Genomic DNA, 26,181 nt, shown 5'->3' with positions numbered 1-26,181 from the left:
AAGGTTTGCACCCACTTCACTGAATCTGTATGTATGTTTTTATCTTGAGGTGTATATATAGTCTAGTATAGTATAGTATAGTATAGTTAGTAGTATAGTTAGTATAGTATAGTATAGTAGTATAGTATGTATATAGTATAGTATAGTATAGTATATACACAAGCACGCGCCACACGTAAAAATACACAAATACATATTTATATAATTTAACTGTCACATGCTAATTATATATATATATATATATATATGTATATATATATATATATATATATATATATATTCAGGTGAAACACATAATGCAAATATTAATTTCGAATAAAAGTATTGTACATATATAATTATTGTATTATAATGTATTAATGTTTTCATATTTTTGTATATTCGTGTATTTTTATTTCTAAATAAAATTGTCTGTGTATATATTTTTATTAATATAACATATTTTTAATTTGGGTACAAGTGTTATATAAGTAACTTATATACCCACTTTAGAATATTAATTATTATTATAAAAAAATATATAAATATATGAGTATCATCATGTTTTAACAAAAGATGCAACAAAAGATTTTCTTGCTCTCCTTCTACTTACATTTTCAATATTTAGTTCTTTATTGAATATTTTAGTTGTTCTTAATCCGTAATATATTTGCATTCTCGCTATTAAGCATTATAGTTATATGTGCTGATATTATTAATGAAAGTTGTTTTTTAAGTGTTACCCACAAATTATTTTAACAACCAGTATTTGTAGTTTAAATGACTCACCAACTTAGCAGAAGAAGGGTCTCAGTAGCTCAGTGGGAATGTCTTCTCTGATGTATGCTCATTAAAAAAAACTTAAAAACAGGCCTAGACTCTGTCAGAGGCCAGAAATTATGATATGAAGCCAGTTCTTTAACTGGAACTGACCTGTTAATATATTGTTCACCTACCGCAACAATTCCTAATACTGCTCCCAATGTACAGTATGATTACATCGCTCTGATTTTCTCTCCGATTCACTTATGACCAGCCCCACCGAGCACATGAAAGTGTGTCATATTCACCAGTAAAGTGGATGGAAAATATAATGCTTCAGTGGCCACTCTGATTTGAATGAGACAGGCTTGCAGATAGGTGGTATGAAAATTAATTTTCCATCCTCTATGACTGAGATGGGCTGCATGACGATGTTCAATAACAAGATTCCTTTCTTCAAAGTAGAGCTGTCTCTGAGATCTTTCGAAGTTTCAGGATATGGGCAACATGAGAACATAATTCATTTCCACCAACATTTCCCTATCAACTGTGGCGGCTATAAAGTCATGTCCGTGCAATCGTAGAGTTCATATATATGAATTTCAAATTAGTTAGGAAGAAGTCTGCTATGCCAGCGTTAAACTAAATAAGTGTTAACACCCAGACTGATCGTCTGCATTAAAACATGATTGTTAAGATTACTTGAGGATATTTGATGTATCAAGTTACACAGTAGCTTACTGTATGTCAACATATTGTACAGTATATTTGATAAGTTTATGTTTCATAAAGTTTAAAGTCCTTTTTAAAAGACAATTTTAACATGCAGGCCAGACAACCACAATATAGGCAACATGGAACAGTAGACTGAACTATGGGAAAAACACAGCCTTATTTATAATTTTAGCATGTTAATGATTATAGATTCAATGGCCTTCATCAATTAAATAAATAAACAAATGAAAATTAATCTAATATTTGATCTCACTCCCATCACAGAATCAAAATGTATTACATGTGCTCCACCCTAGTGGTAAACCACAGTAAATGCAACTACATTATATTATATTATATTATAGCTAGTTATTATATGTTTGAGACCCCCCCCCCCCTTTTTTTTCTGTGAGGCAGTATAAATATATTGATTCGTATATGTTTTGTTACATTCAGATACACGCTTTTTAGTTTCTGTGAATTATTTTGGGGCAATAACAATCACCTCTGTGTGCTTTTAGGCCAACTGAAGATTTCCCTCATGTGGCTGGGTATTTTAAACCACTAGATGGCAATAGAGAATCAAATTGGGTATACTGTTATTTTGAAATTGAATGCATTTCATGCGTTGAATTGCAGCATTATAACGTGTTCAAAACTGCAGTAGGTATCGGTTTAATACTTGTAATGTATCTGCTTATGAATAACCAATAAAAAAAACAATCAAAACAGTTATTGAATCAGATAGACAAATTAATTAATTCTTTTTGTTCCTGAAACATTGCTATTGTTTTGCATCAGGCGCTAGTTTACTACCGCATAATATAACTGTTTAAACGTCCACACGTTTTGAGCGTGTTATATAAAATGTTTGTCCTTCGTCAACATATAAAGGGTCAACTTTCGTTGAGTGACAAAGAAATAACCAATAAAATCTCTGATCAAGTTTTTAAGCACCGCCTTTTGTTGTGACGCTACTACTGAGCAACCAATAGCAGCCGATCAGAGGAGGGGCTAAACAGCTCTGACAAGCAAACTTGGGAAGGGTAAACAGCTCTCAGCTCATGGACGCAGATACAGCGCGAAAACAGAGCTGGACATTGAACACAGCGACATATTTGCAAATTCTGGGGGTAAGTACCAATGAATCTTATTTATTAGGGTGAAGAAACGTATATCATTGTATTTAAGTAATTGATTGATAATCTGGAATGAAAAGAGCGGATTGTTTTTGAGTAACATGTACTTTAGATCGCTGGCTAATAGACGAGCAAAACACACGTGTCGTCTGTTGCATGTTTTGATCTGGATGCTTCTATAATATTTTTTTTTGCATAAATTGGTGAGGTTACACGTGCGTTGTGCGTGTGTTTTGATTATGTCTACGTGGTCATTGGAACATTATGTAGCAACTTAGCATTTAAATATTCCTTTAACCAAGCACTTCTGCATATAGTAATATTGTATAGTTTTGATTTGATAAATATTGCAAAACTCTGTCAAAGCACAAGGCCTGTTTACACGACATATTTTCCCTTCCTCTTAATGCTTTAGGATTGCAGGTGATATTTTGTGCCAGAAATCTTGCAAAACAGTAAGTTAAGCGTTGGCTCAAACAAGTTGAGATACTGTATGACATGCATGATTTTTTTAATGATTTTTTTTTAAATCAGTATTTTGTCTTGTTTTTAATCTAAACGTTTGATTGAGAAGCAAGATAATGCATCTTGAATTAAGTAGTTTTTTTAACTCTATTGCAAACTAGTTGAAGAATAAGCAGACTTCTAAAAAGATTAAAACTACAAAAACAAACAAAATACTATTTGCCAATGAAGTAAATAAGTTAAATAATGATATGTTTCCTGAAAATTCTAATTAAAAAAAAAATTTCATTCACAAAATGTATGCTTCTCAACTACATGGAATGTTTAGATCATGTTAAAGGAAAATAAAACTACAATACTAACTTAATAAAATATTATTATTATTATTGTTATTATTTTACTTTTTTTTGCAGGCCATTCTTTGCAGTTAAACAAAGCAAGCTCAGAAATGTGTTATGTGTTAACTAAATGAAATAAAGGCAGCTGTTGTGGAGATCACCTCTTTGCAAAACCCATAAGCCTTAAGCCAAATCTTTGTTTCTAATCTTTTTTTGCAGAGCTGCTTGGATACTATATGGCAGCATCGACCTAGACTTTAACTTATATGACCTGACTGAAGGGCACAATTAATGTGGCTTGTTTTTGATTTTGCATTATTGCTTCACAGCTAATGCATCAGGCAGATGACAATTAAGTCATAAAATAATTGCTTATTTGAATAAATTGCTTATTTATGTAAATGAGGGCCTTGTTTACGTCTGTTTAATTTAAAATATGAATGCAGATTTATAATATACTTAATTAGTGGATTTCAGCATAAATTCATTATCATTATATTTGATTTTGTGTTTATAGAAATGATGCATTCATACATTTATGTATGATTATCAGTCATGATTTTGTCAACATTCCCGTGTGCATATTATTAACTAGGAACAATGTGCCACAGTGTTTAGTTCAGTTGCTCACAACCCGACCACAGCCATACAAACAGAAAGAAAAAGGGTGTTTCCCCTAACTAACTTTCTGATTGGCTGTGTTTTGCATGTGTTGTTTAGGTTCAGTCATACTAGCGTGGCCTCTTGGTGATTTCCTGCCACAAGGCCTGCATCTCGAAGCATATTTCAGTATTTATCACTCATATTCCGCTTCTATATGACATAACAGCTGCGATTGCCTTGCAATAGAAGAGGGAGTCCTAAAATGGCTGACATTTGTTGCTTGTGTCATGGTTATCTGTCTGACACCTCAGTGTGTGATGTATTAAGAGGCCTGTCCTGTTTTGGAGAGGAGCAGCCTTTGTTTTGGCTGTGAAGGAAACAAGAGGGTGTTGACAGTGGAAAGATATGAGATGGGCAAAGATCGTCTGACACTTTTTGAGGCACATTTGAGGCATCATGGGTGTAATAAATTGTTTGCAAAAGTTTTGTTTAATGTGTGCTTTTTTATTTTTATTAAACACACAAACATTGATTTAATCAAACATTGTTGTGTAAAACAGCGGTTATAGAAGTCATGTTGTTTAGTCATATTTTGGCATATTGCAAAAATGTATTGAGATTTGGATATGTCTAAATCATGCCTCCGAAGGGTTATGATCCTGGAATATTCCTACATCTCCCTGACCTCCAACCCCCCCATAGTGTTCCCGAAAATACACACATGGAGGACCTCTAGCTCTGGCTAACTGACCTCTGTGAGCCTTTCCAAAAAGTGAAAAGGCTGAAACTTGAGTATGTTCAGTCCTCTCGTGCTTTATAAAATTCATTTGGCTAAGCTAAAAATAATTTACTGAATGCGATGAACATAAATAAAAACAAAAGCCTACTTTTGCATTTCTGTGGGATCATTAAATCAAGATTTACAGGCTATACAAGACACACAAGTTTCTTATTTATGTTAGTATGGTCAAAAGTTGTCAGAAAGATTTTTTTTTAAGAATTTGAGACTTTTATTAAGCAAGGATGCATGAAATTGATTACAATTGACCGTAAAGGTTACAAAATATTTCTGTTTGACATAAATGCATTTCTTGTGAACTTTGCCATCACAAGAATAAATTTTATTTTGAAATATTAAAATATAAAATGTATTTAAATATTATTAATATAAAATAAAAATGTATGCCATTTAAATACTAATTTAAAATTATAATAATATTTTACAATACTACTGTTTTTAATCAAATAAATCTTCGTGCATAGCACACTTAATGTTGCAGTTGTGTCACAGTGGGTCTCTAAAACTTTGTTAACCAACAGAGAGCTTTTAGTGTTTGCAGTAAGCATTGTCAGTTTGACCTGCTAAATGTCTCTGTTGCAAATATGCAGATATGTCCAGGCATGTGTGGCCTCTCTCAGGTGTAAAAGTATGCTGGTGTATTGCAAAACCATACCTAGTTTACTAGATTAGGCTACAAAACATACACATTTTTGAACATATTTACGCCCAGGGCCAACATCAGTGAACGTGAGAGTGACCAAATGGAAAAAGTTGTTCATTTGGAATGCTTTGTTTATCATGAATTTCAACATATTTGCTAATGCTAATCCATATCTACGTTGTAAAAAGACTGAAGCAAACAGTTAGTGTTGTGCTTTCGAGAGCCATGTTTTTATTGCGATTGTCCATGTGCATATATTGTTAAGAACCCAAAATCATGTTAATTGTGGATATCCAAACTGTATTTGAAATGAAAACTGAATACTTCCTTGTTTTTTTATGTCTTGTCTTCCTGTTGCCTGTTGAGGGTAATCACTCATTGCAGAATTAGGTATTCGACTACAATGTTACGGAACACTGAAATTTGACCGGTTTTCACACACAAGGTGTGTTTATAACCTGCCAAGTTGCTCAAGGTCTGTTTGAGAGCTTTCTTCTTGTAGGCAAACCTTTCCCTCAGGAAAGGGGCCAAGTTTAAAGCTCTTTATTTACAGGAGAGTCAAGCTCTCATCCAACCCCTCCCCTCACTTAAGCTTATTTGTGTCTGCGCTCCGAAGCCTCAGAGTTTACTGGAGCAAAACCACTTGTGTTTTCCACTCTGCTGTGAAAGTAAAGAGCGTTTTATAGTGGGGAGCTGACAGAATACAAAATAACCCATTTATCATGAAGTTTTAAAAGGGCGCTCAGACTGAATCGCAAGTTCATAGCTCTTCATATGCTTCTTGTGATTGGCTCAATGTCTCGTTGGCTAAAGGCTTTGACACTTGTCTCATCGTGAAAACGTTTAACCTTTGATAGAGCTGCCAAGAACTGTGATAACAGCTGTTTTGTTGATGGCTGATGACACTTTGGTGTTGATTTAAAGAGACAACATGAGTCACCCTAAATATATAAAGATGTACAACGCATTATTATACATTTTATTAATGTTTATGCTTGCATGTTAGACTCCACACTACATTGCTTTGGTGTCTCTGCACTAACAAAAAAAACAACAACTTTTTTTATACATTTGATCCATGATATTGAATATAACCACAATCTATTGCCAATACACTGCGGAAATGCAATGTTTTTTTTTTTTGTAGGGCTGTGCAATATGGACAAAAAAAATCTATCACGATTTTTTATCAATTTTGCGATTTCGATTTTAATCACGAATTTGACACCTACAGACATGCTTTACAGTCATAAATGCATTCAGTATAAATTTGAAACATATTTCCAAAAGAAAACCAATGAGAGCTTTATCAAAAAGTTGTAACATGTCTCTAGAACAGACATAATTCAAAATAATCACGAAGTAAAGATGTCAAACAAAATGTCTAGACAAATGGCAAAAAAGAATAATAAAAAATAAAATAAAACCCGTGGTCAGGGATTTATTTATTTTTTGCCATGCATTGGTCATAAAGCTCATTGTAGCGGTGCCTCAGGTGTTCTGTTTTGCCCAATATATTTATTGCCCAAGGGTCACACGTACTCCATCTGCAGTGCGTATACAGTAAGTTGTGTGTACGCAATTCAGAAGCATCAACGAGAGTGCATTATTATAAGGCGAAAGCACATTAAAATCATGCGCGAGCGCGAATCTATCTGCTCGCACGCAGATTTTCTTTGCTCTGTTAACAAAACCAGATGCGCATGCTCAGATCATATTAAATCTTTTCGCACCTTTCTATTTATAACCTTTTCTGATCTTTTTAGTGTGTGCAGTGTGAACGTTCTGGGGTGCGTTTCCCAAAAGCATAGTTGCTAACTAAGTTAGCAACTTTGTTAGTTGCAATACAATTTGCCATTGCTAGCCAACTAAGTTGCTAACAGATTAGCAACTATGCTTTTGGGAAACGCACCCCAGATCCGTTAACATGGGCTCGAAAAAAAAAAAGCCAAGCATCACAGACAGTGTGTGAACCTGGAGTTAGGCATATGCCCAGTCTGCTCTGTTCTCGCGCTCCACTTCGGCCCGCTGCATCCTGATTGGTTCATTTAACATACTGCAGGAGGCCGTGGCCACGAAAAATCGTGCACACTCAAATCGCGATTTTATTTCGATTTCGATTAATCGCACAGCCCTAATTTTTTGTCATATTTTCTCTGTATGTATGGTACTGGTAGATTTAAACTGTTTCTGTTTTATTGAAACCGTAATACATTTACTATAATAGCACCATAATGTTCTTTGAAATACCTCAGAGTATCATGTAAATATCATGGTACCGTATGTCATTATGGTAATCGTTCAGAACAATGGTATGTACCATAGTATTACCAACTGATTGTAACATAGTAACAAATGTTATATGTGTGAAATCATTTTTTTTTTTTCCTTGTCAGCTTAAAAACAGTTGAGGGTATTGAGTCACTTCCTTTTCTGCTGTATAGTAGGTGTGAAGAGGATCCAACATGGCAGGAGACATGTTGTTGCTGATGAGAGGCCTAGCCAAGCTCAGCCAGGCTGTGATCGAGACTCAGGCCGGCTCTCTGCGCAGTAATGGCTTCCAAGCTGTGAGCCAGAGCATGCAAATGACGGCTGAACAGGGCATGAGCGTGGCCATGCAGAAGATCCAGGTGGGTATCTCTAGAAATGGTATTCATTTCTGTTATAAAACGGACAGCTCTGGCTATAAATTTTGATTGGATGAGAAATGTTTGAGGATGTTGTATAATAGTCAGTGTACCTGTGACAATGCATCAGTTAAATTGTGTAATGTAATAATGAGACGAGTTGCTACAAAGTATTGCTGTAAACAGTCCACCATTGTCACAATTTGAATTGAATAGTTATAAAAAAATTATTATAGCAACTATAAATTAGATTTAAATTATATTAAATAGATTTTTTTAATTGTTTTTAAATTGCATTATGACAATGTTAAAAACATATTTTATAAAACGCCCTTCTATTGAACTTTTATTTTTTAAAGAGATTTGAAAAAATCATGCATTGTAACTGTTTTCAACATTGATAAGAAGAAATGTTTCTTGAGCATTAAATTAGCATGTTAGAATGAATTCTGAAGGATCATGTGACACTTAAGACACTTAAGGAATAATAGCTGCTGAGTAAAGTACATTTTAAAATATATTAACACTTTTGCAATATGCCAAAATATGACTAAATAACATTGTTTAACGGTATTTCATGGTATTAGTTTTTACTTTTATTTTTGATCAAATAAGTGCAGCATCGGTGAGCATAACACACTTAAAAAATATAAATAAATAAAAAGTAACACATGGAATGGTTACTTGGAATGATAATAATAAATGGTAACATTTACCAATGAATTATACAATATCTTCAATATTAATTATTTCCTTGTCTTTTATTATTATATTATTACACACTGAAGATTAGTAGTCTTTATCGTGTGGCTTTAATAAAACAGCATAAGCAGCAATAAGCCGTCCAAAGCGGTTTCATTTTGTTTTTACCAAGGCCTTTTGTGACTCATTGCTTTGGTGTATTACGTTTACATGCATCTGTTACTCCCCAATTAATCACAGGTATGGTTTTGTCTAATCCAGTGTGCATAATAATGGTTCTCCACAACACATCTAAGGTATAATAACTCAAACAATACAATTATGCAAATGAAATTTAGGCCTACCTGGAGATTGGATTACTGCCTTCAGAGCACATTAGGAGCACAGTGTGTGCTAACAAGCTATTTGTGCTATCAAAGCCTCTGAAACTGATTGTGGATTTCAAATAGTTTTGAAATATCCTTATCAAACATCAGAAATGCTTTTCCTCATTGCTTATTATGAAATGTATTGCATTGTGTCTAACAGACACATGCCTGTATTTACATTGTCATTCATTTTTAGCATTCATTTATTTCAGCTGTGGGGAAGCATATGAGCTAAAATATCTTCTTTTTTTTTCTTTTTTTTTAGGAGTTCACAGGTGGTCAGGAGAGTGTTTCTGATTTAAACACAGACATGGACTCCAAGTATGACTTCACAGCTTCAGAGGAGGACTTTGAGAGCACAGCACAGAGAGATTTGGACAGTGATTCAGTTTTCAGGGACTCTAACACAGGTGCTGCGCACACATACAGTAAGGCCTCAGGAAAGTCTAAGCTGTTTGAAGGCTACAAGGATCCTACAAGCCAGTTTACTGGACATACGCGGTCCTATCACCAGGACCACTCTTCTGTGGGAGGCATCACAGCTGAAGACATAGAAAAAGCCAGGGAGGCGAAGCGAAACGGCTCCAAACCACACAAACAAATGGTACAGGCGACCTTTTCCAATCCTTCTTCACCCATGAATAACTAGACATTTGTTCCATCTATATATGTCATTCATTACAGAGGATAATAATAGTGGCAATGCAACTTGTTTGTTACCCCTAAAGTTAGCAGTTGATTGCAGATATAACCTATATACACCTAGGCTTTATCTATAAATAATTTCTTTGGATGTTATTGAAGACCCAATAAAATGTGTTTGCAGTTTGCTGCAAAAAAAAAAAAAAAACTACTTGGGAGGATATTGTTTTTTTTAATTATTATTATTATTTAGTTAGGACAATATCAGGTTAGGTAGTTTTATTAGACAAACATTTTTTGTGGTGCATGATGAGCCATCAATATTTTTAGGTATGTTATGCCAGAAAAGAGAGTCTGTACATTTTAAATATACAGTGCCGTGAAAAGTTTTTTGCCCCCTTCCATTTTTTTTTATTTTTTTGTTACATTTTAAACAATTGAGAACATCAAACCAATTTTAATATTACACAAAGATAATTGAAGTGAATACAAAGTGCAGTTTTTAAATGATGATTTCATTTATGGAGGGAAAAAAGCTGATTACTACCAGCCCTGTTGAATCAAGAAATCACTGAAATAGAACCTGTCTGACAAAGTGAAGCATGCTTAAAGAGCAACACATCATGCTGCGATCTAAAGAAATTAAAGAACAGGTGAGAAAATATTTGATATGTTTCAGTCTGGAAAGGGTTTTATATTGGCAGGAGTGGCCAGCCAACCAAAATTATTGTAAGAGCGCCATAACGACTCTTCCAGGGGGTCATGAAAGAACCCAGAAAAACATCTAAAGAACTGCAGGCCTCACTTGCCTCAATTAAGATCAGTGTTCATGATTGAACAATAAGAAAGCGACTGGGCAAAAATGGCATCCACGGGAGAGTTCCAAGTCAAAAGCCACTGCTGATCAAAAAGAACACAAAGGCTCGTCTTACATTTGCCTTTTTTTGCCAAGATTTTTGGCTAAATATTCTGTGGGCTGATGCGACAAAAGCTGAACTTTTTGGAAGGTGTGTGTCCCATTAAATCTGGCATAAAACCAACACAGCATTTCATTAAAAGAACACCATACCAACAGTCAAATATAGTGGTGGTAGTGTGATGGTCCTGGACTGCTTTGCCAAAATTGATGGAACCATGAATTTCTGCACTCTATCAGAAAATCCTGAAGGAGAATGTCCGGCCATCAGTTTGTGACCAAGCTCAAATGTTCCTAAACGCATCAGCAAGTTCACCTTTGAATGGCTCAAGAAAAACAAAATGAAGGCTTTGGAGTGGCCAAGTCGAAGTCCAGACTTAAATCTGATTGAGATGCTCTGGCATGACCTTAAACAATCCTTTCATGCTCAAACCCTCCAGTGTGGTTGAATTAAAACAATATGGCAAAGAAGAGTGGACCAAAATTCCTCCAGAGTGATGTGAAAGACTCTGTTATTGCGAACGCTTGATTGCAGTTTTTGCTGCCAAGGGTGGCACAACTAGTTATTAAATATAGGGCGAGATTACTTTCACATAGCTTACAGGCAGGTTTGGACAGCTTTTTTCCTTAATACATGATATCATCACTTCAAAACTGCATTTTGACTGAATATTTTAAATTAATCTCAAAACTGAATATTTTAAGTGTGACATATGCAAAAAACTAAACAAAACAAAAACAGGAAGCGGGCAAAAACCTTTTCATGGCACTATATCTATAAAAGTTTGTTATAAAAGTACGCTAACACATACATTATGACAAATAAACACCACTTTTGATTTCATGTTGTCTTAGTAGCATCAAAGAAATTACAGAATTTATAATAATTTTGAGTTAAGAAAATAGTACTTTTAAAAAGGCATATTTTGTAATTGGAAGCACATAACGTATTGAAGCACTGCTAATGCATCTGGTTCTCTAAAACTGTCAACATTGTGTCTCTTCTTTCTGTAGCTTAGTGAAAGAGCAAGAGAGCGAAAGGTACCAGTCACACGGCTTGGGAGACTAGCAAATTTTGGAGGTAAGGTTACTAAAATTATTATACATTTATGTGTAAATGTTTTTCAAAGAAGTCACCTATGCTGACCAAGGCTGCATTATTTGTGCAAATTCAGTAAAACAATAATAATGTAAAAAATATAATTACAATTTAAGATGACTTTTTCAATTTAAATATATTTAAAATGTAATTTATTCCTGTGATGGCAAAGCTGTATTTTCAGCAGCCATTACTCCAGTCCAGCGTCACATGATCATTAAGAAATCATTCAAATATTCTGATTTAGTGCTCATTAACCATTTTTATTATCAATGTTGGAAACCATTATGCTGCTTAATATTTTTGTGGAAACTTATATATATTTTTTTTTTTGATGATGATGAATAGAAAGTTTAAGTGAACATCATAAGCCCGATTCGACGTTAATTGTTTCTCATGTGGACGTCTGTGAAAAAAATGAATTTACATGGCACCATTCAGATGGTGATTTATTCACAGTGGAGAATTATGAACGTGGCCAGTTACATGATTGTCTGCTGTTAATAAAGTGAATTTTATAAAATAATTGTGTAAAATGTATTCTTATGTATGAATACATAAGTATGTTTTATAAATTTAATCCTATTTATTATTAGATTATTTGCATCTCCAGTTTAAAAATAGGAAAAATAGACGTACTATAGTTGTATATAATTGTACGTGAAACAATTATGTATATAACTGTAACTCATTTTGGGGTGAAATATCCCCTAAATTTCAAATCTTAAAAATCTTACTGACCATTATGTGAGCAGACATATTAAGATCACATGGCTAGCTGAATATTTTACACTTACTAACTCTCTTGTTACTGGGCTCTTTCATTAGATGAATAAATTAAGCATGGATTACAGTAATTAGGGCATTTCTACAATACCATTGGTAACAGAAAACCTTTGCTTTTTCATGATGCATTCAAACCCACAAGCCAAGACCAAAAGTCCACTTCAGATTTAGCACAGCCTGTGTTGCCACTAAATATTTCAGATAGACTGAGTATGTGTTGTCTAATTCTGAAAAACATTTTTGGGGGTTGGTATATTTGGCTTTCCAGGTTGCTGTCCTTTCTGGTATTGTTGTTATTCATTGTCTAAACTAAGGCCTGTTCAAGAGCTGCGTGTCTCTCCTCATACAGTATGTCAGAGCCGGATTGTGGGCTCAAGGTTAATCTGCATTTTAACCAGTAATATCATAGACTGTGGATGTCCCTGCATTGGATTATGGGCCAGAGCTTAACCGGTCTGGGAATGCGCATCACCTGTTTCCCCTGAGATAGAGTGTCCCATTCTGGTGTGTAACTTTACCTGCTTTTGTTCTTCAAATGGCAGTCTATCAGTGATTTCTCAGAGGACTAGTGCTGAATAGAGTTGCAGGCAGCGAATGGATGGATAAAGCTGAGGGTTTGCAGTGAAAAGTGCTGTCACATGGGAAAATTAAACACTGGTGGTCACAGTAGCTGTTTCGCTGCATGCTAGTTTTCCTAGACGTTAAACATATATCTGGTCTCATCTGCTGTTGGTGTATGTGTGAATGCTGGGTGATTTGTTGAAGTGTTTGTTATCTCTTATCTGCTGCCGTTACAAGAAAACATCTTTGGACACCTGTTTACTACAAGCCCGTATGTGTATACTTGCAATAACCTGTAAATATGAAAGGGTTCTTGCATTCAGCAATCTCTGAACCACTGAAGCATTATGGGATTGTGTGAATTTATAAGGGGAATGTGTTGACAGGTGTTTATGTCTTCTAGGGATCAAAGATACCGGGTCTATTCGAGATGACTTATGTGGCATCCAGCTTTCAAGAGTGTGTTAATATTATAAAGTGTCTAAGCAAATTCAGCAGGCATAAACATTATAACATTATTAAATAATAAACCAAATGTTTAATTAACATTGCTAATTTAAATGTCGTTGTTATTAACAGCAGCAGAAATTATGATAAATTATAGATTTTTTTTTTTAATTGTAATTAATAATTTATTATTTAACAATTTACAATGTAATGTTTAGATCTGTAGAATTTGTAAAAAAAAAATTGTTGTTATTTAAGAAAATATTTGTATTTTATTATTATTATTTTTAAATTACTCACTAGTCACTCATCCCTCATTTTTTTATTTATTCACTCTTAAGCTGGTCTAAACCTGTAGGAGGTATTTTGTTTTGTTGAACACAAAAGATTATATTTTGAAGAACGTGGGTAACCAAACAGTTCTTGGTCCCCATTGACTTCTGTAGTAAAAAAAACGTTACTATGGAAATCATTGGCAACTAGAAACGGTTTGGTTACCTGCATTCTTCAAAATTTCTTCTTTTGTGTTCGTTTTAGGTTTGAACCTTCACCTTGACCTCGCTCCTGGACATGAGCTATCCAGTTCAGCCATACTCTCTGGCTTCATTCCTCTACCTCTCTCGCTGGATAGTTAAAAATAGTGATAGTGAACTGCATCCAAGAATAGTATGCATCACTTTGGCAGGCTTCATGTGGCGGTGTTCTTCATCTCAATCTTAGTGACTGTAGATAGCCTTTAAATCAGTGCCATTACAACTGTTTTTAAGCAGCTTGTTCATTTTGTTTACAGTATGTTGAGAAGCATACCTATCTGTTTTTGTAACATGAGACTTGGGCCCGTAGTGTCCATGGTCATGCTATCAGGCTATCTGAAAGGCATCTTAGCCATTTTGTTCCAGGGTGCAAAAAAAAAGAGCCCTGCTATGACAATATGTGCACATATTAGTCCATTTATGAATTTTAAATAAGTAGCTATAAATGTTTTGGGTTGGTAAGATTGGTTAATGCTTTTTTGCTCACCAAAGCTGCAATAATTTTATCATAAATAAAAATAAAAAATCTTACTGGATTGGGTAAACAAATGGATCAGCCTATCTGTGTGCAATGGAACGCAAATGTTTTGTATCTCTATAATACAGTTCTTCAGATGTTGCAGTGTTTGAACAGCCTGGCATGGCCCCTTGTTTTAACCTCAAGTCCTTAAACTCCTGCAGGCATAAAGGGACATAATAACAGGAACCTGTTTAATCATCAACCACAAGTGACCTAGAACTTCCCCAGCAGTCTTAATGGAAAACTTTAACGGGATAAGAGCTGGTGTCAAAACTGCACGTGTTTCTTTAAGGTGTGTTAAGACATCTGGAAAACAAACACCATGGTGAAAACATGTCGGTCACATTTCTTGCAGGTTTACACTGAGGTTTAGTTCCACCGCTTCATTTACAACCAATTTAGAAAGCTCCTCCTAAATTTCTCAAGAGCGGGAGTGTTGGGTAATCAGAAAATTACATAACTATTGAAGACTGCACCAAAACTTGTTATAGGTTCTCCGCTCTGCCACAGCAAATGTGCTGACCACAGTGGTTCAGAAATGCTATTTTGGTGTTTCCTTTTGTCAAGACCTAATACAGCTCCAGTGTTGTTGTCAGTCTAAGAGAAACAACTTTTTAAAGTTTTGTTTACAAGGTGGAAGTGCTGATTAGAGGTGTGTGATAATGATTGTTTATGTATTTTAACTTCTGTTGATTTATGGACCATTTCCTTTTATGTTTTCTAATCCCTTGCAGGTCTTGCTGTGGGTTTGGGTATTGGAGCTTTGGCGGAAGTGGCAAAGAAAAGCTTAAGATCAGAGGAGAAGAATGGTAAGACAATTGCATTATCTACTAGAACTGAACTGTACAGTTACAATTTTGATCTTTACAATGTATAGCTAATTACTAGTTGGAATATTTTATTGATTATTGACATGCTATCAGGCATGGTATGATTAGAAGTGATAAATTGCATGCAATTAGAGTTTTCTCTCTTTGTTTGTTTTTGGACTTTTAACCATTTCATTAACAGAGAGATAGTGAGGGAGGAGACATGAAAGAATAGGAAGGAGGTTGTGGGTTTTTAAACTCAAGTCATCCACACATAAACACATGTGCACTACCCACAAGAAACCACAACAACCCTGATCTTAACCAATGTGTATAATTTGTAGCAATGAAAAGAGCTTTCCTTTTTTCGTCCTCTCAGTACAAACAGTACTGAAAATCTAGCGTGCATATGCTATTCTTTACTCTTAGACGGGGGAGCAACATTGCTTTTTTGACTGTCTGTGTTTGCTTTAATTGGTCACAATGTATAATATACACTGTAACATTGACCGAGTTTCCTGATCTAAAGTGCACTTAAATTAGCCTGCTGTCAAGGCTGAGAGGTAGTTTTAATGAAGAGTCGTTTTTGCAGCACAGATCATAAAATATTTATATCCATGCATCGGTGTAATTGGTATGAAAAATGCTAATATATTATTGAAATGTACTCTTCTTAAGTTTCTCTCATTCTTGAAATGTTTAACCTTGTTAAGTGCTAGTGCGTGTAAATATTCATCCAGGATCTCTCAGCTCAACTTCAAATCTTCTTATGCCACAGAGAGCTTTACTCGGACATACACACTGCAACAGTTGTTTTGCGTGTTAAGCATACTGTCATTTTGAAGATGATGAAAGTTATTAAATTTTAATTTAATATTACTAACACAAACGTTCTTTTTTTAAAAAAAAATTTGAATGAAGGGTTATGAATGCAAACATTTAATTTTATATTTTCGTCTTTCGTTAGATTTTTTTTAATGCTTTATTTTAAGTATTTAGGTATGTTGACTTTAAATGCATTATGCTCCGAATGAACCACTTATTACTTTTTCATGTTTTTTGTTAATTAAAATACAAAGTCTTTGACTTGAGACCTGTAATAACAATTTAAGATTTTTTTAATGACTTTAATGCACTAATCTTGAGTATTGGGTTGCAAAATAAATTTTCAAAAATCCAGTTGAATTATTTTTTTTTGTGTCTTGCTTGCAACTAAAGGCTCAGCGCTTTGTTCATCACATTAAGAGAATACTAGATTCCTGTAAAACTGCCTATTTGGAGATATTTAGCTGTCTATGGAGTTGCATTATGACTGTTTGACTGCATATAGGAACTGAGAGTACAAATGTGTTCTGAGGACAGTGGTCTGTAACTAGATCGTATCTATGTGGACATCCGACATGCTGGATAATGATTACCTTTGACCTCATCACATCCAGGAATAGCTCTAATGTCCTCACAGAGATAATGAAGACCCTGATCCAACAGTTTGTGGGGGTTTGTTTACATGGACAAACCGTTTTTAGCAGCACAGATTTTCTTTTTCTTTTTTCGCACATCCAATGTTTAAGAATTTTGGACCTCTGTATAAAAAAAAACATGGGTCCATTTGTCCCATTAGGTATTAATGTGCTGAATATTATTTATCATATTATCAATATTATTTATTCATATATTATCAAAAATATACACCCAAAGGCTGTCCAAGATTAATGTGTTTTTTCATCCAAAACAGCTGATAATAACCTCACAATAATAAAAGTATTCTACATGAATCCAGTCCTACATGTTTGTAATGAAACCAATTCATCAAGAAGTTTTTAAGTTCAAAACATTGCTTCAGGCTAAAAAATCTCCATAATATTCCACCAATAAAATAGGTTGTCTCGTCTGAATCAGGAGAGAAATATGCACAATCAAATATACCTTTTACAACTTAAGAGTCCAAATCCGTTCTAATCAAATATGTTGGTAGATAAAGTTAAAAAGCCTTAATGATAGATTTTTTTTACAAACATATATATATATTTTCTTTACTTCACAAGATGTTAAGTGATGGACTAGAGTCGTGTGGATAACTTGTGGATTGTGACATCTTTAATAGCTGTTTTAAATTAATTCTGATGGCACCCATTCACTGCAGAGGATCTGTTGGTGAGCAAGTGATAAATTACTCCAAACTCCTCTACGTTTTGAATGGTCTGAGGGTCAGAACACTTTCATTTTTGGGGTGAACAATTCCTTTAAGCTGTATTATCAGTCCAGAATGTTAACAGACTTGTAAATTCACATAGGTGACAAGAAGGCCGTTTTGGACAGCAGCCCCTTCCTTTCAGAGGCCAACGCTGAGCGTATTGTCAGGACGTTGTGTAAAGTGCGTGGGGCGGCCCTCAAGCTCGGCCAGATGCTCAGTATTCAAGGTAAGAGAATGCTGTTTGTACTACATATAACAAGTCACCACATTAGACCAGGTCACTCCTCAAGCATTTATTGGGGCCACTGAGGCGTCCTCCATGACTGATCGTATTCATAACCCACGGCTGCTTCCAGTGTTGGGATGTTTGTAAGTCACGGCCGCTCTCAAGTTAGACTGGTACGTGATCGAGGCCTGTTTCAGTTTTACAGGCTGATGACATGAGTGACTGTAATCCTCTTACAGAAAGGTGCAGAGAAATTGGAGATGCGGTTTATTTCCTCTCTGATACGCAAACGTCTAAAGATAAAATAACCTCATGTGTCCTTCATTTCGTTATTTTCCACACAGCGGTGGAAAATGGATGCTAACTTTTCTTCTTGCTGACTGTTCAGGGTCTCCGATACTACCAGTCAGGACACACTTGAATGAATTTGTTCTCATATTTCTTATTGATCTTTAATCTAAACGCTTACTCCATGTTCTAATCAGGTGAGCAGTGAAAAGATTACTAAGACAAAAATATTTCTTGAGCAGCATGGAATATGAATCAACGTATTCCAATGATTTCTGAAGGATTGCGGGAGACTGAAGACAGCAGTAATGGCTGCTGAAAAGTCAGCCTTCCAGTCACAGGAAATTGTATTAAGTATATTAACAGTTATTTTATATATATCAGTATTTTACAAACTTGTTTTACTGTATTTTCGATCAAATGCAACTCACAAGAGATCTCTTTCAAAAACATTTACAAATCTGACTGACCCCAAACTAAGTAGGAACTAGTATTGTAAATAACAGAAACGATTTGCTTTCCAGTTCATAACTCTTGAAAAGTCATTGCCTCACATCCTTGAATCCACTTCTATCTGCATTGACTAGTAACTCAAACATTGCCTGACTTCTGTGACACAAATGGCTCTCTTCTCTGTGCAAATATGTTGATTATTTCTGGTAAGCATGTGAGGTCATTCTTCCCTGCTCTGTGTGCATTAGTGTGTGTTTGAAAGCAAGAACCAAAGCAGCTGTGTCACCCAATCAAGAATGCAGCGCATAATTTATTGTAGCACAGCCTCCCTGCATGACATTTCCAAACCTCGGCTGCTACGATGATCTCAATGATGCACCGCATCATTCTCATCAAGATAGGAACAGGGCTTAAAGAAAAATTTTTCCATATTCCACTATGTTCTTCCCTCAACTTAGATGAGTTGATATGTACCTCTCCCGTCTCAATCGCTGTATTGATTACCACGCCGAGTTCGAAGTGCTGCTCCGCCATACATTGGTTATCATTTTTATCCGCTTAGGAAATCACCACTGTTTATTTTGTGACACAACACTTACTTATTTGTGTAACGACTCGTAACCGTCTTTAAATAGGGAAAACATGGAAGTGTTTGGTGGCTTCTAAATTCATCCATGTTTGGATCTTGTGGATTGAATGTTACTAAGATAAACGCCAGCATAGTGCCGCCGTGTGGTACAGTGATTGAGAGTGCACACTGAGACGGGAGAGGTATGTATCAACTCGTCTAAGTTAACGGAAGAACAATGTGGAATATGGAAAGACCGTGGCGTTTTACTTTAAAGTTTTCCGGCACTGTGCCGGATTTCCAGCATGCAGCGTTTGCCTGCAAAAAAAAAAAAAAAAAAAAAAAAAAATATATATATATATATATATATATATATATATATATATATATATAATATATTATTTGTTGATTTAATATCACTAGTCCACGAGTTCGCCTACCAGTGGTATGAGAGGTGCACAGCTTTCACTCTCAACTAAACTAACATTACTAGCCAATCAGAATGTTTTTGTTTTTATAAACATGAGACGTGTGTAATCGTATCCAATTGCAGAGTCGCAGCCCTGATGAATGGAGAAGCGCGACAAAAAGATGTGAGAGGCAATTGTCAAAGATGTCCATCTAAGTAAACAGCTCAGTAATCATGCCATCTCAGTAAGAACCATATGATTGCCAGAACAAATGTACCGAGATTTTTAAAAAGGTCCTGTTCACACATGATCTATTATAATAATTTACCAGTGAAGACTGTATGTGTGAAAGGGGCCAAACTCTTCCACTGTATTTTCAGTGAATTTGAATTAACGTTCATCTGGAAAAACAGCGTGGATTTGTTACATAAATCATTTATGAACCTTTGCCAACACGGGAGAATACATTGACCTGTGAATAAATATGCCATTTATTGTACTACACGAATTCAAAATAAAAGTTTCTGCATGTGGCCAAATATTACAATTTAATAGATTTAAACCCTGTTTAATCAGGCTGTAATGTGAAATGTCATCAGGCCGTTGGTGCCCTCTGCAGGTATAGGTTTTGATACATAATGTGCTTATAAATTGGTTATGTTCATACTATGTATAAGCAAATTACATCATGTATTTTAAGTGTTGTTCAGTACAATTTCTTGGTTTTGATACTTTATTTGAGCCAACTATTATTGCCTCATTGTTAGTTTATATATAAATATTCATACTAAAGCCTGGTTTTCACTTGGGTCTGTTTGTGTTACTAGAAATATCAGATTACTCAGTTGTCAAAATAATCAGTAGATTACTTGATTACCAAAATAATTGTTAGTTACAGCCCTAGATTAGTTAAAATATTTATAAAAACAACTGCATTGTTTTACTTTTTGTAATTAAAAGACAACTTTTTTGTCATTGAAAATTTCTTAAAAATAGTATTAAAATATTGTCACAGTTTAGTCAACCAAGTATCTGTATTTTGTCTTATCTCGTGAGCTAAGTCTATTGTCACACCCCTAGTGTTGATTAGCAGTGATATAGCTCTTAATTTTCCAAGTGTATGATACAACTTTCATTCTTCAGGTCAACCATATATTAATGAAAAAGAAAATCTGTTTGAATAAAGAAAGCAATAACTTTGCCATAGTATCCTTTCAAATGTTAAAGTTGCCACAGTCACTGCTTTGTATTTGCTGCCCCGCCCCCAGAAAAAGTTCAGGCTCAGGAATTAGTTTTTTTTTTTTTTTGCTTTAACCACTGTAGGCAGTATTTTGTCAGCTGCAGATCCCTACGACTGCCAGTGAAAGACAGCAACAGCACTGGCATTGGCAAGGCTCAAAATAAGCCCACAGCTATGCCAGAAACGTGACCTTTACCCTACACTTGAGGAAGAATGAAAGTACAGCACACACAATCGCCCCTCAAGACATGACAAAGCTGAAGGGAAAGTGTCACGATGTACTGGCAATTTATTTAGTGCTCTCACACACGAAGCACAAAATACAATGTGGTCCAATCATTCAAACACATTCATAGCTTAGGAAAGCATCTGACCACATCACACTTGTTGTGCAAACACCAATGTGTCCTAAACAACAGCTACTCACAGGGACACCTACTCGCCTATCAGTGAAACTTTGTAAAAAAAATAAAGCAATAAGCCATTCTTTACAGTGGTTATACCATGTTTATGTTTATTATATTTAACCTGTTTATATCACAGGTCAGTCATGATTTTGCAGAATCCTGTTACACTGAAAAATATGCTTTGACATTACAAGAATAAATTGTTTTTAAAGTATATAGAAATGTAAAATTCTACAGTTGTGATCAGATCACCCATGAATGATGATAATACCAGCTTTAAACTGGGCCATCATTTTCATTTGGCATTTGCTGATGAATAGCACTGTACTATACCAACACTGGATGTGTGTTTAATATTTCAGATGATGCATTCATCAACCCACAGCTGGCCAAGATCTTTGAACGTGTGCGTCAGAGTGCTGACTTCATGCCCATCAAACAGATGATGGTATCTACTTAAGCCCATCTACTTAAACTACAAAATATTTCAACGTTTTGCATCTGAAAATCATAAAACTCAGAATTGAAGAAGAAGAAAAAAAGTACACTCTTGCTTTTAATCTGTGCAGAAAGCCCTGAACAATGACCTGGGCCCAAACTGGAGGGATAAACTAGATGTTTTTGAGGAAAGACCCTTTGCTGCTGCCTCTATTGGTCAGGTCCATCTGGCCAAGATGAAAGACGGTCGAGAGGTCGCCATGAAAATCCAGGTTGGTTTCAGACTGAAGTACTATTAAAAAAGGAAAGAAAGAAAAAAGGTTCTTCACGATGCCATAGAAGAACCTTTTTTGTCTAAATGGTTCCATTTAAGAAACTTTAACATCTGAAGAACCTTTCTGTTTCACAAAAGGTTTTTTGTAGTGAATTAATAATCTTCAGATTATAAAAAGGGAAGAAAGAGATGGTTCTTTAAAGAACCTTTGGAGAACCTTTTGGTTCTTTGTGGAACCAAAAATGGGGCTTCTATGGCATCGCTGTGAAGAACCTTTTAAGCAGCTTTATTGTTAAAGAGTGGTCCTGACGATCAATAATGCATTAAAGTGAGTTTACTGTTCATTTTAACGGGATGCAATGCAAGATAAAATGATTTTATCTTTTTGCAGCTGATAGTCATTGGTCAATCAAAGGTGATTTTATTCATAACCTATTTGTATTTTCTTTTTTTAATAGAGAAATAATACTTTTTTTAAATGAAGAAGTAAGTTTGATTATATTTACATAAATTTGTTACATGCAACATATAAATTTACAGTCATCCCATCTTTCAGAGGAGCGTGATTTCTTTGTTAGCATTAGCAATAGCAGCAGTACTTGAAGCAACTAGACTGCGCTTGTGTTGGTGCATTCCACACCAAAGCCACAAACAAATCTTTCCTCCGATTATGCACCTGTACTGTAAAATGCATTGTTAACAGTCAAATTAAATTAGTTAATTCGGCGCACCAACTGCTTGTAGTCCTAAGGCTAACTGCTTTGGCAAACAAAATCGATCTGAATGTTTATGATTAGATGACCTGAATCTGGATGTCTCTTATTTTAGTAAAACAAACAGTTTTGAAATGTTCTGAAATAAACTAGTCCACCAGTATACGCTCAGCAAGTTCAAGGCTGTTTTGCTGGAGGTGTTTTGCATTGAATTTGTTGTCCGTGTTCTTACTGGTTTGAACTTGTTTTGGTTTATGAAATGAACTGCTACTGTGTGACGCTATCTGAGCCCATTGTAACCTACTCTTGGTTTCTGCAGTACCCTGGAGTCGCACAGAGCATCAACAGCGATGTGAATAACCTGATGACGGTCCTGAGCATGAGCAACGCCCTTCCTGAAGGTGATGATGACCATAAATTAGATTTTTTAGAATTTTAGGTAAATAAATTATTGAATGCATATAATAATGTGAGCGCCTCAGATTATTCCCTAATCCCACCAGTCCATTTACTTCCTGTCTGGTTTTTGTCATATAACTACAAACATAAAAGCGCACAAATCAAATAAAAAGGTCAACTGCTGTCACCTGATGTAGTATAATGTAATATTAGAAGAAGCAGATGCTGTTATGATTCTGTCAAGGTCCCTGAACATTTTTTTTTTTTTTTAAGGATATACACTACCGTTTCAAAGGTTGGGTTTTAAAGGTTGTCTCTTATGCTCACAAAAGCTAGATTAATTTGATAAAAAATAAATAAAAACAGACACAGAAATATTTGTAAAATAAAATTGCAATTTAAAAGGTATATATATATATATATATATATATATATATATATATATATATATATATATATATATATATATTATTATTATTATTATTATTATATATATATATATATATATATATATATATATATATATATATATATATATATATATATATATATATTTTTTTTTTAAATAATATAATTTATTCCTGTGATGGAAAATATGAATTTTCAGCAACATTACTACAGTCTTCAGTTTCATATGATCCTTCATATGATTCAGTTTCATTGTAATCTGTTGATTTGGAACTCAAAAAACCATTTCCTATTCTTATCAATGTTGAAAATTGGGATGTAACGATTCACTCAATTTTTTTTGTTGCGATTTAAAACTAATTATAAATTTTATGCGTCCTTTTATTATTGCTTGGACAAAATGCTACACGTTTCTTTGTGAAATTGAAATGTAACACTGTAATAATATACTAATATGGCACTTGCATATTATTGCTCTTTTGTTCATTTTGATTGCTTCTCAAACCTCAAACTTTGGAAAGGTAGTGTCCATTTTTGTGGGCTCTAAAATATTTTGGCTATAAGTAGCCAAAGTCAAAATAATATACTTATAAAATTGCACTGATTTTGGAACATTTGTTGACCCCATTTTTTCCAAGAACTTGGTGTCAGTGCACTCAAATCTGTTTACTGTGTTTCAAACTGAGAACTAGGAGCTCGGGGCCTGTTGGGTCTCAGTGGGCTGATGGATCTCAAGCTGCATGCTGACCGATCAGAGCCCCAGAGCCTCGCACACAAACTGGTTACATTACAACATTGTTACAACAACATCCACTGCTGCAAGATCAATGCCAGTTAAATGTTCAGCTGTCAGAGAAGCCTAATGCTCCAAACATAGACTGAACTTTCATTTGAGCTTGTAAATGCCGCCGCAGTGTTGTCAATCCTCCTTTTTGCCAGAAGAGAGAAGTGACACACAGCAGATATCTAAGACATTTCATAATGTCTTGCCAACCCTTGTGAAACACAAGAACATGTTCGCATTATACATTGTGTGTATTATACCTTAGCATTGTGTGAACTTAATTTTTTTCAGGGACTTAATTGCAATTAAATACAGTTTGTTTTACATGCTTTTTGGCCCACTTAAATAGGATTAAATTTTCTTTTGTTGTCTTTGAATTATGCTTATAGTGTACTGTCAAATGGTAAACTGAATTGCACTTGAATTTCTATTGATATTTGCATGACATTCATTTAATAACATTTGTAATTATCATCTTTTAAGCATATCAAAACCTTATTGAAACTAGGGATGTAATTCACTCGTAATGTGATATTCACGATACTGATTTCATGTGTTTTTCTCATTATTAAAACAATGTTTTTCAAAATTGTAATTTAAAGCAAGTCTTAAATTTATCATTTTGAAAACGTATAAACTCTGAAGGACTGTGAGTGCCACCTCTTGGTGACTCAAATAATTATTTGTGTAAAATTTGAACCAACCTACTGACTCATGTGTGACGGTGTCTATGAATGTGCAGGTCTGTTCCCGGACCATTTGATAGATGTGATGCGACGTGAGCTGGCGCTGGAGTGTGATTACATAAGAGAAGCCAAGTGTGCTCGGAAATTCAAGTGAGTGAACAAAAACAACCTGGAGATATTTCTCACTGCTTATTCAGAGCATCCCATCATTTTATTTGTTGATCTTCCCCCTCTATAAAAACATGGGTGGGCTGTGGGCTCACAAGCGGTCTACATGACATTTCAGGCTGCCATGTGTCTGATATCCAAGCTAAATCCATCCTACACCCCATAATTCCTTTGAAAGGAAGGTTTGCACACACGAAAATAAACACTACAACTGCTCTGAATGATTGTGCACTTCTGTATCCTCATATAATAGCTTCTCTGGAGTGTTGGGGCTTCAGCACCGGGCTAAAAATAACTGCCTAGCTTGTAGGCCAGGGATTGAATGATTTGATCTTAAGGAACAGTTTGGGTGCTGACATATTTTAAATATAGCACAAATTGAAATAATAAACATTGTAAATAAGCCTGTACCCTTTGTCCTGTCCTCTACTGGGACCCTGACTTCACAGGGAGGGTGGAGAATGAAACGCCCGCTCCAAGAGAGAGATATGGTTGTGTACATGCCTTCAGGGTGAGATGTGTCTTTTACTTTTGAGCAGACCAATGAGACACTCAGGGTTCAGCAGATTAGCTCTTTTCAAAATGATTTTGTTTCCAATCCGGAAGAGCTGAGGAAATAATCAGACTCCTTCTTCTAGAATGTCTTCTCTTTGTCAGGTAGTCCAGTTGATTTTATTGAAATGGTTCATATGGACAGTTGACCTTTAGATGATCTGTGGTTACTGTTGCTAAACTCACAGAATCTGTGCTTCTCCTCTGTTTTGATTGTTTCTGTACAATTGCATTTAATACTGTTCAATGCCTCCATAGACTTATAGAAAAAGAAAAAAGCTTGTCTGAAAGTGGTTTTATAGAAGAAAAAAAATATAATATAAAAAGTTAAAAGAAAACAGATTAGAGTCATCACTCAGACGGGTTGACACACAACAAAATACTTTATAATACTTTATAAACTTTTTGGCTGGTTTCAAGTACAGATATCTAAATGTGGTTTGTTTAAAATAAGAAAATAAACTTGTTTTCCTTTTTAATTTTATTTTTCATACGCCATTTGCTTCTAGATTTTTCTTATC

The 26,181-nt window shown here is 34.9% G+C and overlaps 1 protein-coding gene across 3 annotated transcripts in view; it reads left to right on the top strand.

Annotated features, from left to right (window-relative positions):
- Nucleotides 1-2,466: 2,466 nt before the first annotated feature.
- Nucleotides 2,467-26,181, top strand: part of LOC113120744 (atypical kinase COQ8A, mitochondrial) — a 28,014-nt gene continuing 4,299 nt past the window's right edge. Inside the window, exons 1-11 of one of the 3 annotated variants that reach the window (XM_026290760.1) lie at nucleotides 2,479-2,588; nucleotides 3,010-3,049; nucleotides 7,887-8,072; nucleotides 9,405-9,743; nucleotides 11,712-11,778; nucleotides 15,378-15,452; nucleotides 17,747-17,872; nucleotides 21,601-21,686; nucleotides 21,808-21,948; nucleotides 22,983-23,064; nucleotides 24,997-25,090. In XM_026290760.1, coding sequence (XP_026146545.1) covers nucleotides 7,908-8,072; nucleotides 9,405-9,743; nucleotides 11,712-11,778; nucleotides 15,378-15,452; nucleotides 17,747-17,872; nucleotides 21,601-21,686; nucleotides 21,808-21,948; nucleotides 22,983-23,064; nucleotides 24,997-25,090 — 1,175 coding nt within the window. In that variant the 5' untranslated portion in view covers nucleotides 2,479-2,588; nucleotides 3,010-3,049; nucleotides 7,887-7,907. Of the gene's footprint in view, nucleotides 2,589-3,009; nucleotides 3,050-7,886; nucleotides 8,073-9,404; nucleotides 9,744-11,711; nucleotides 11,779-15,377; nucleotides 15,453-17,746; nucleotides 17,873-21,600; nucleotides 21,687-21,807; nucleotides 21,949-22,982; nucleotides 23,065-24,996; nucleotides 25,091-26,181 lie in introns of all 3 variants that reach the window. The other 2 variants (XM_026290759.1, XM_026290762.1) reach the window with 2 other exon arrangements.

The sequence above is a fragment of the Carassius auratus genome, chromosome 20 (genome assembly GCF_003368295.1).
Source record: "Carassius auratus strain Wakin chromosome 20, ASM336829v1, whole genome shotgun sequence".
NCBI classification, from domain to species: Eukaryota; Metazoa; Chordata; class Actinopteri; order Cypriniformes; family Cyprinidae; genus Carassius; species Carassius auratus.
The sequence above is the reverse complement of the archived record's forward strand: the minus strand, read 5'-3'. Positions and strand labels throughout refer to the sequence as shown.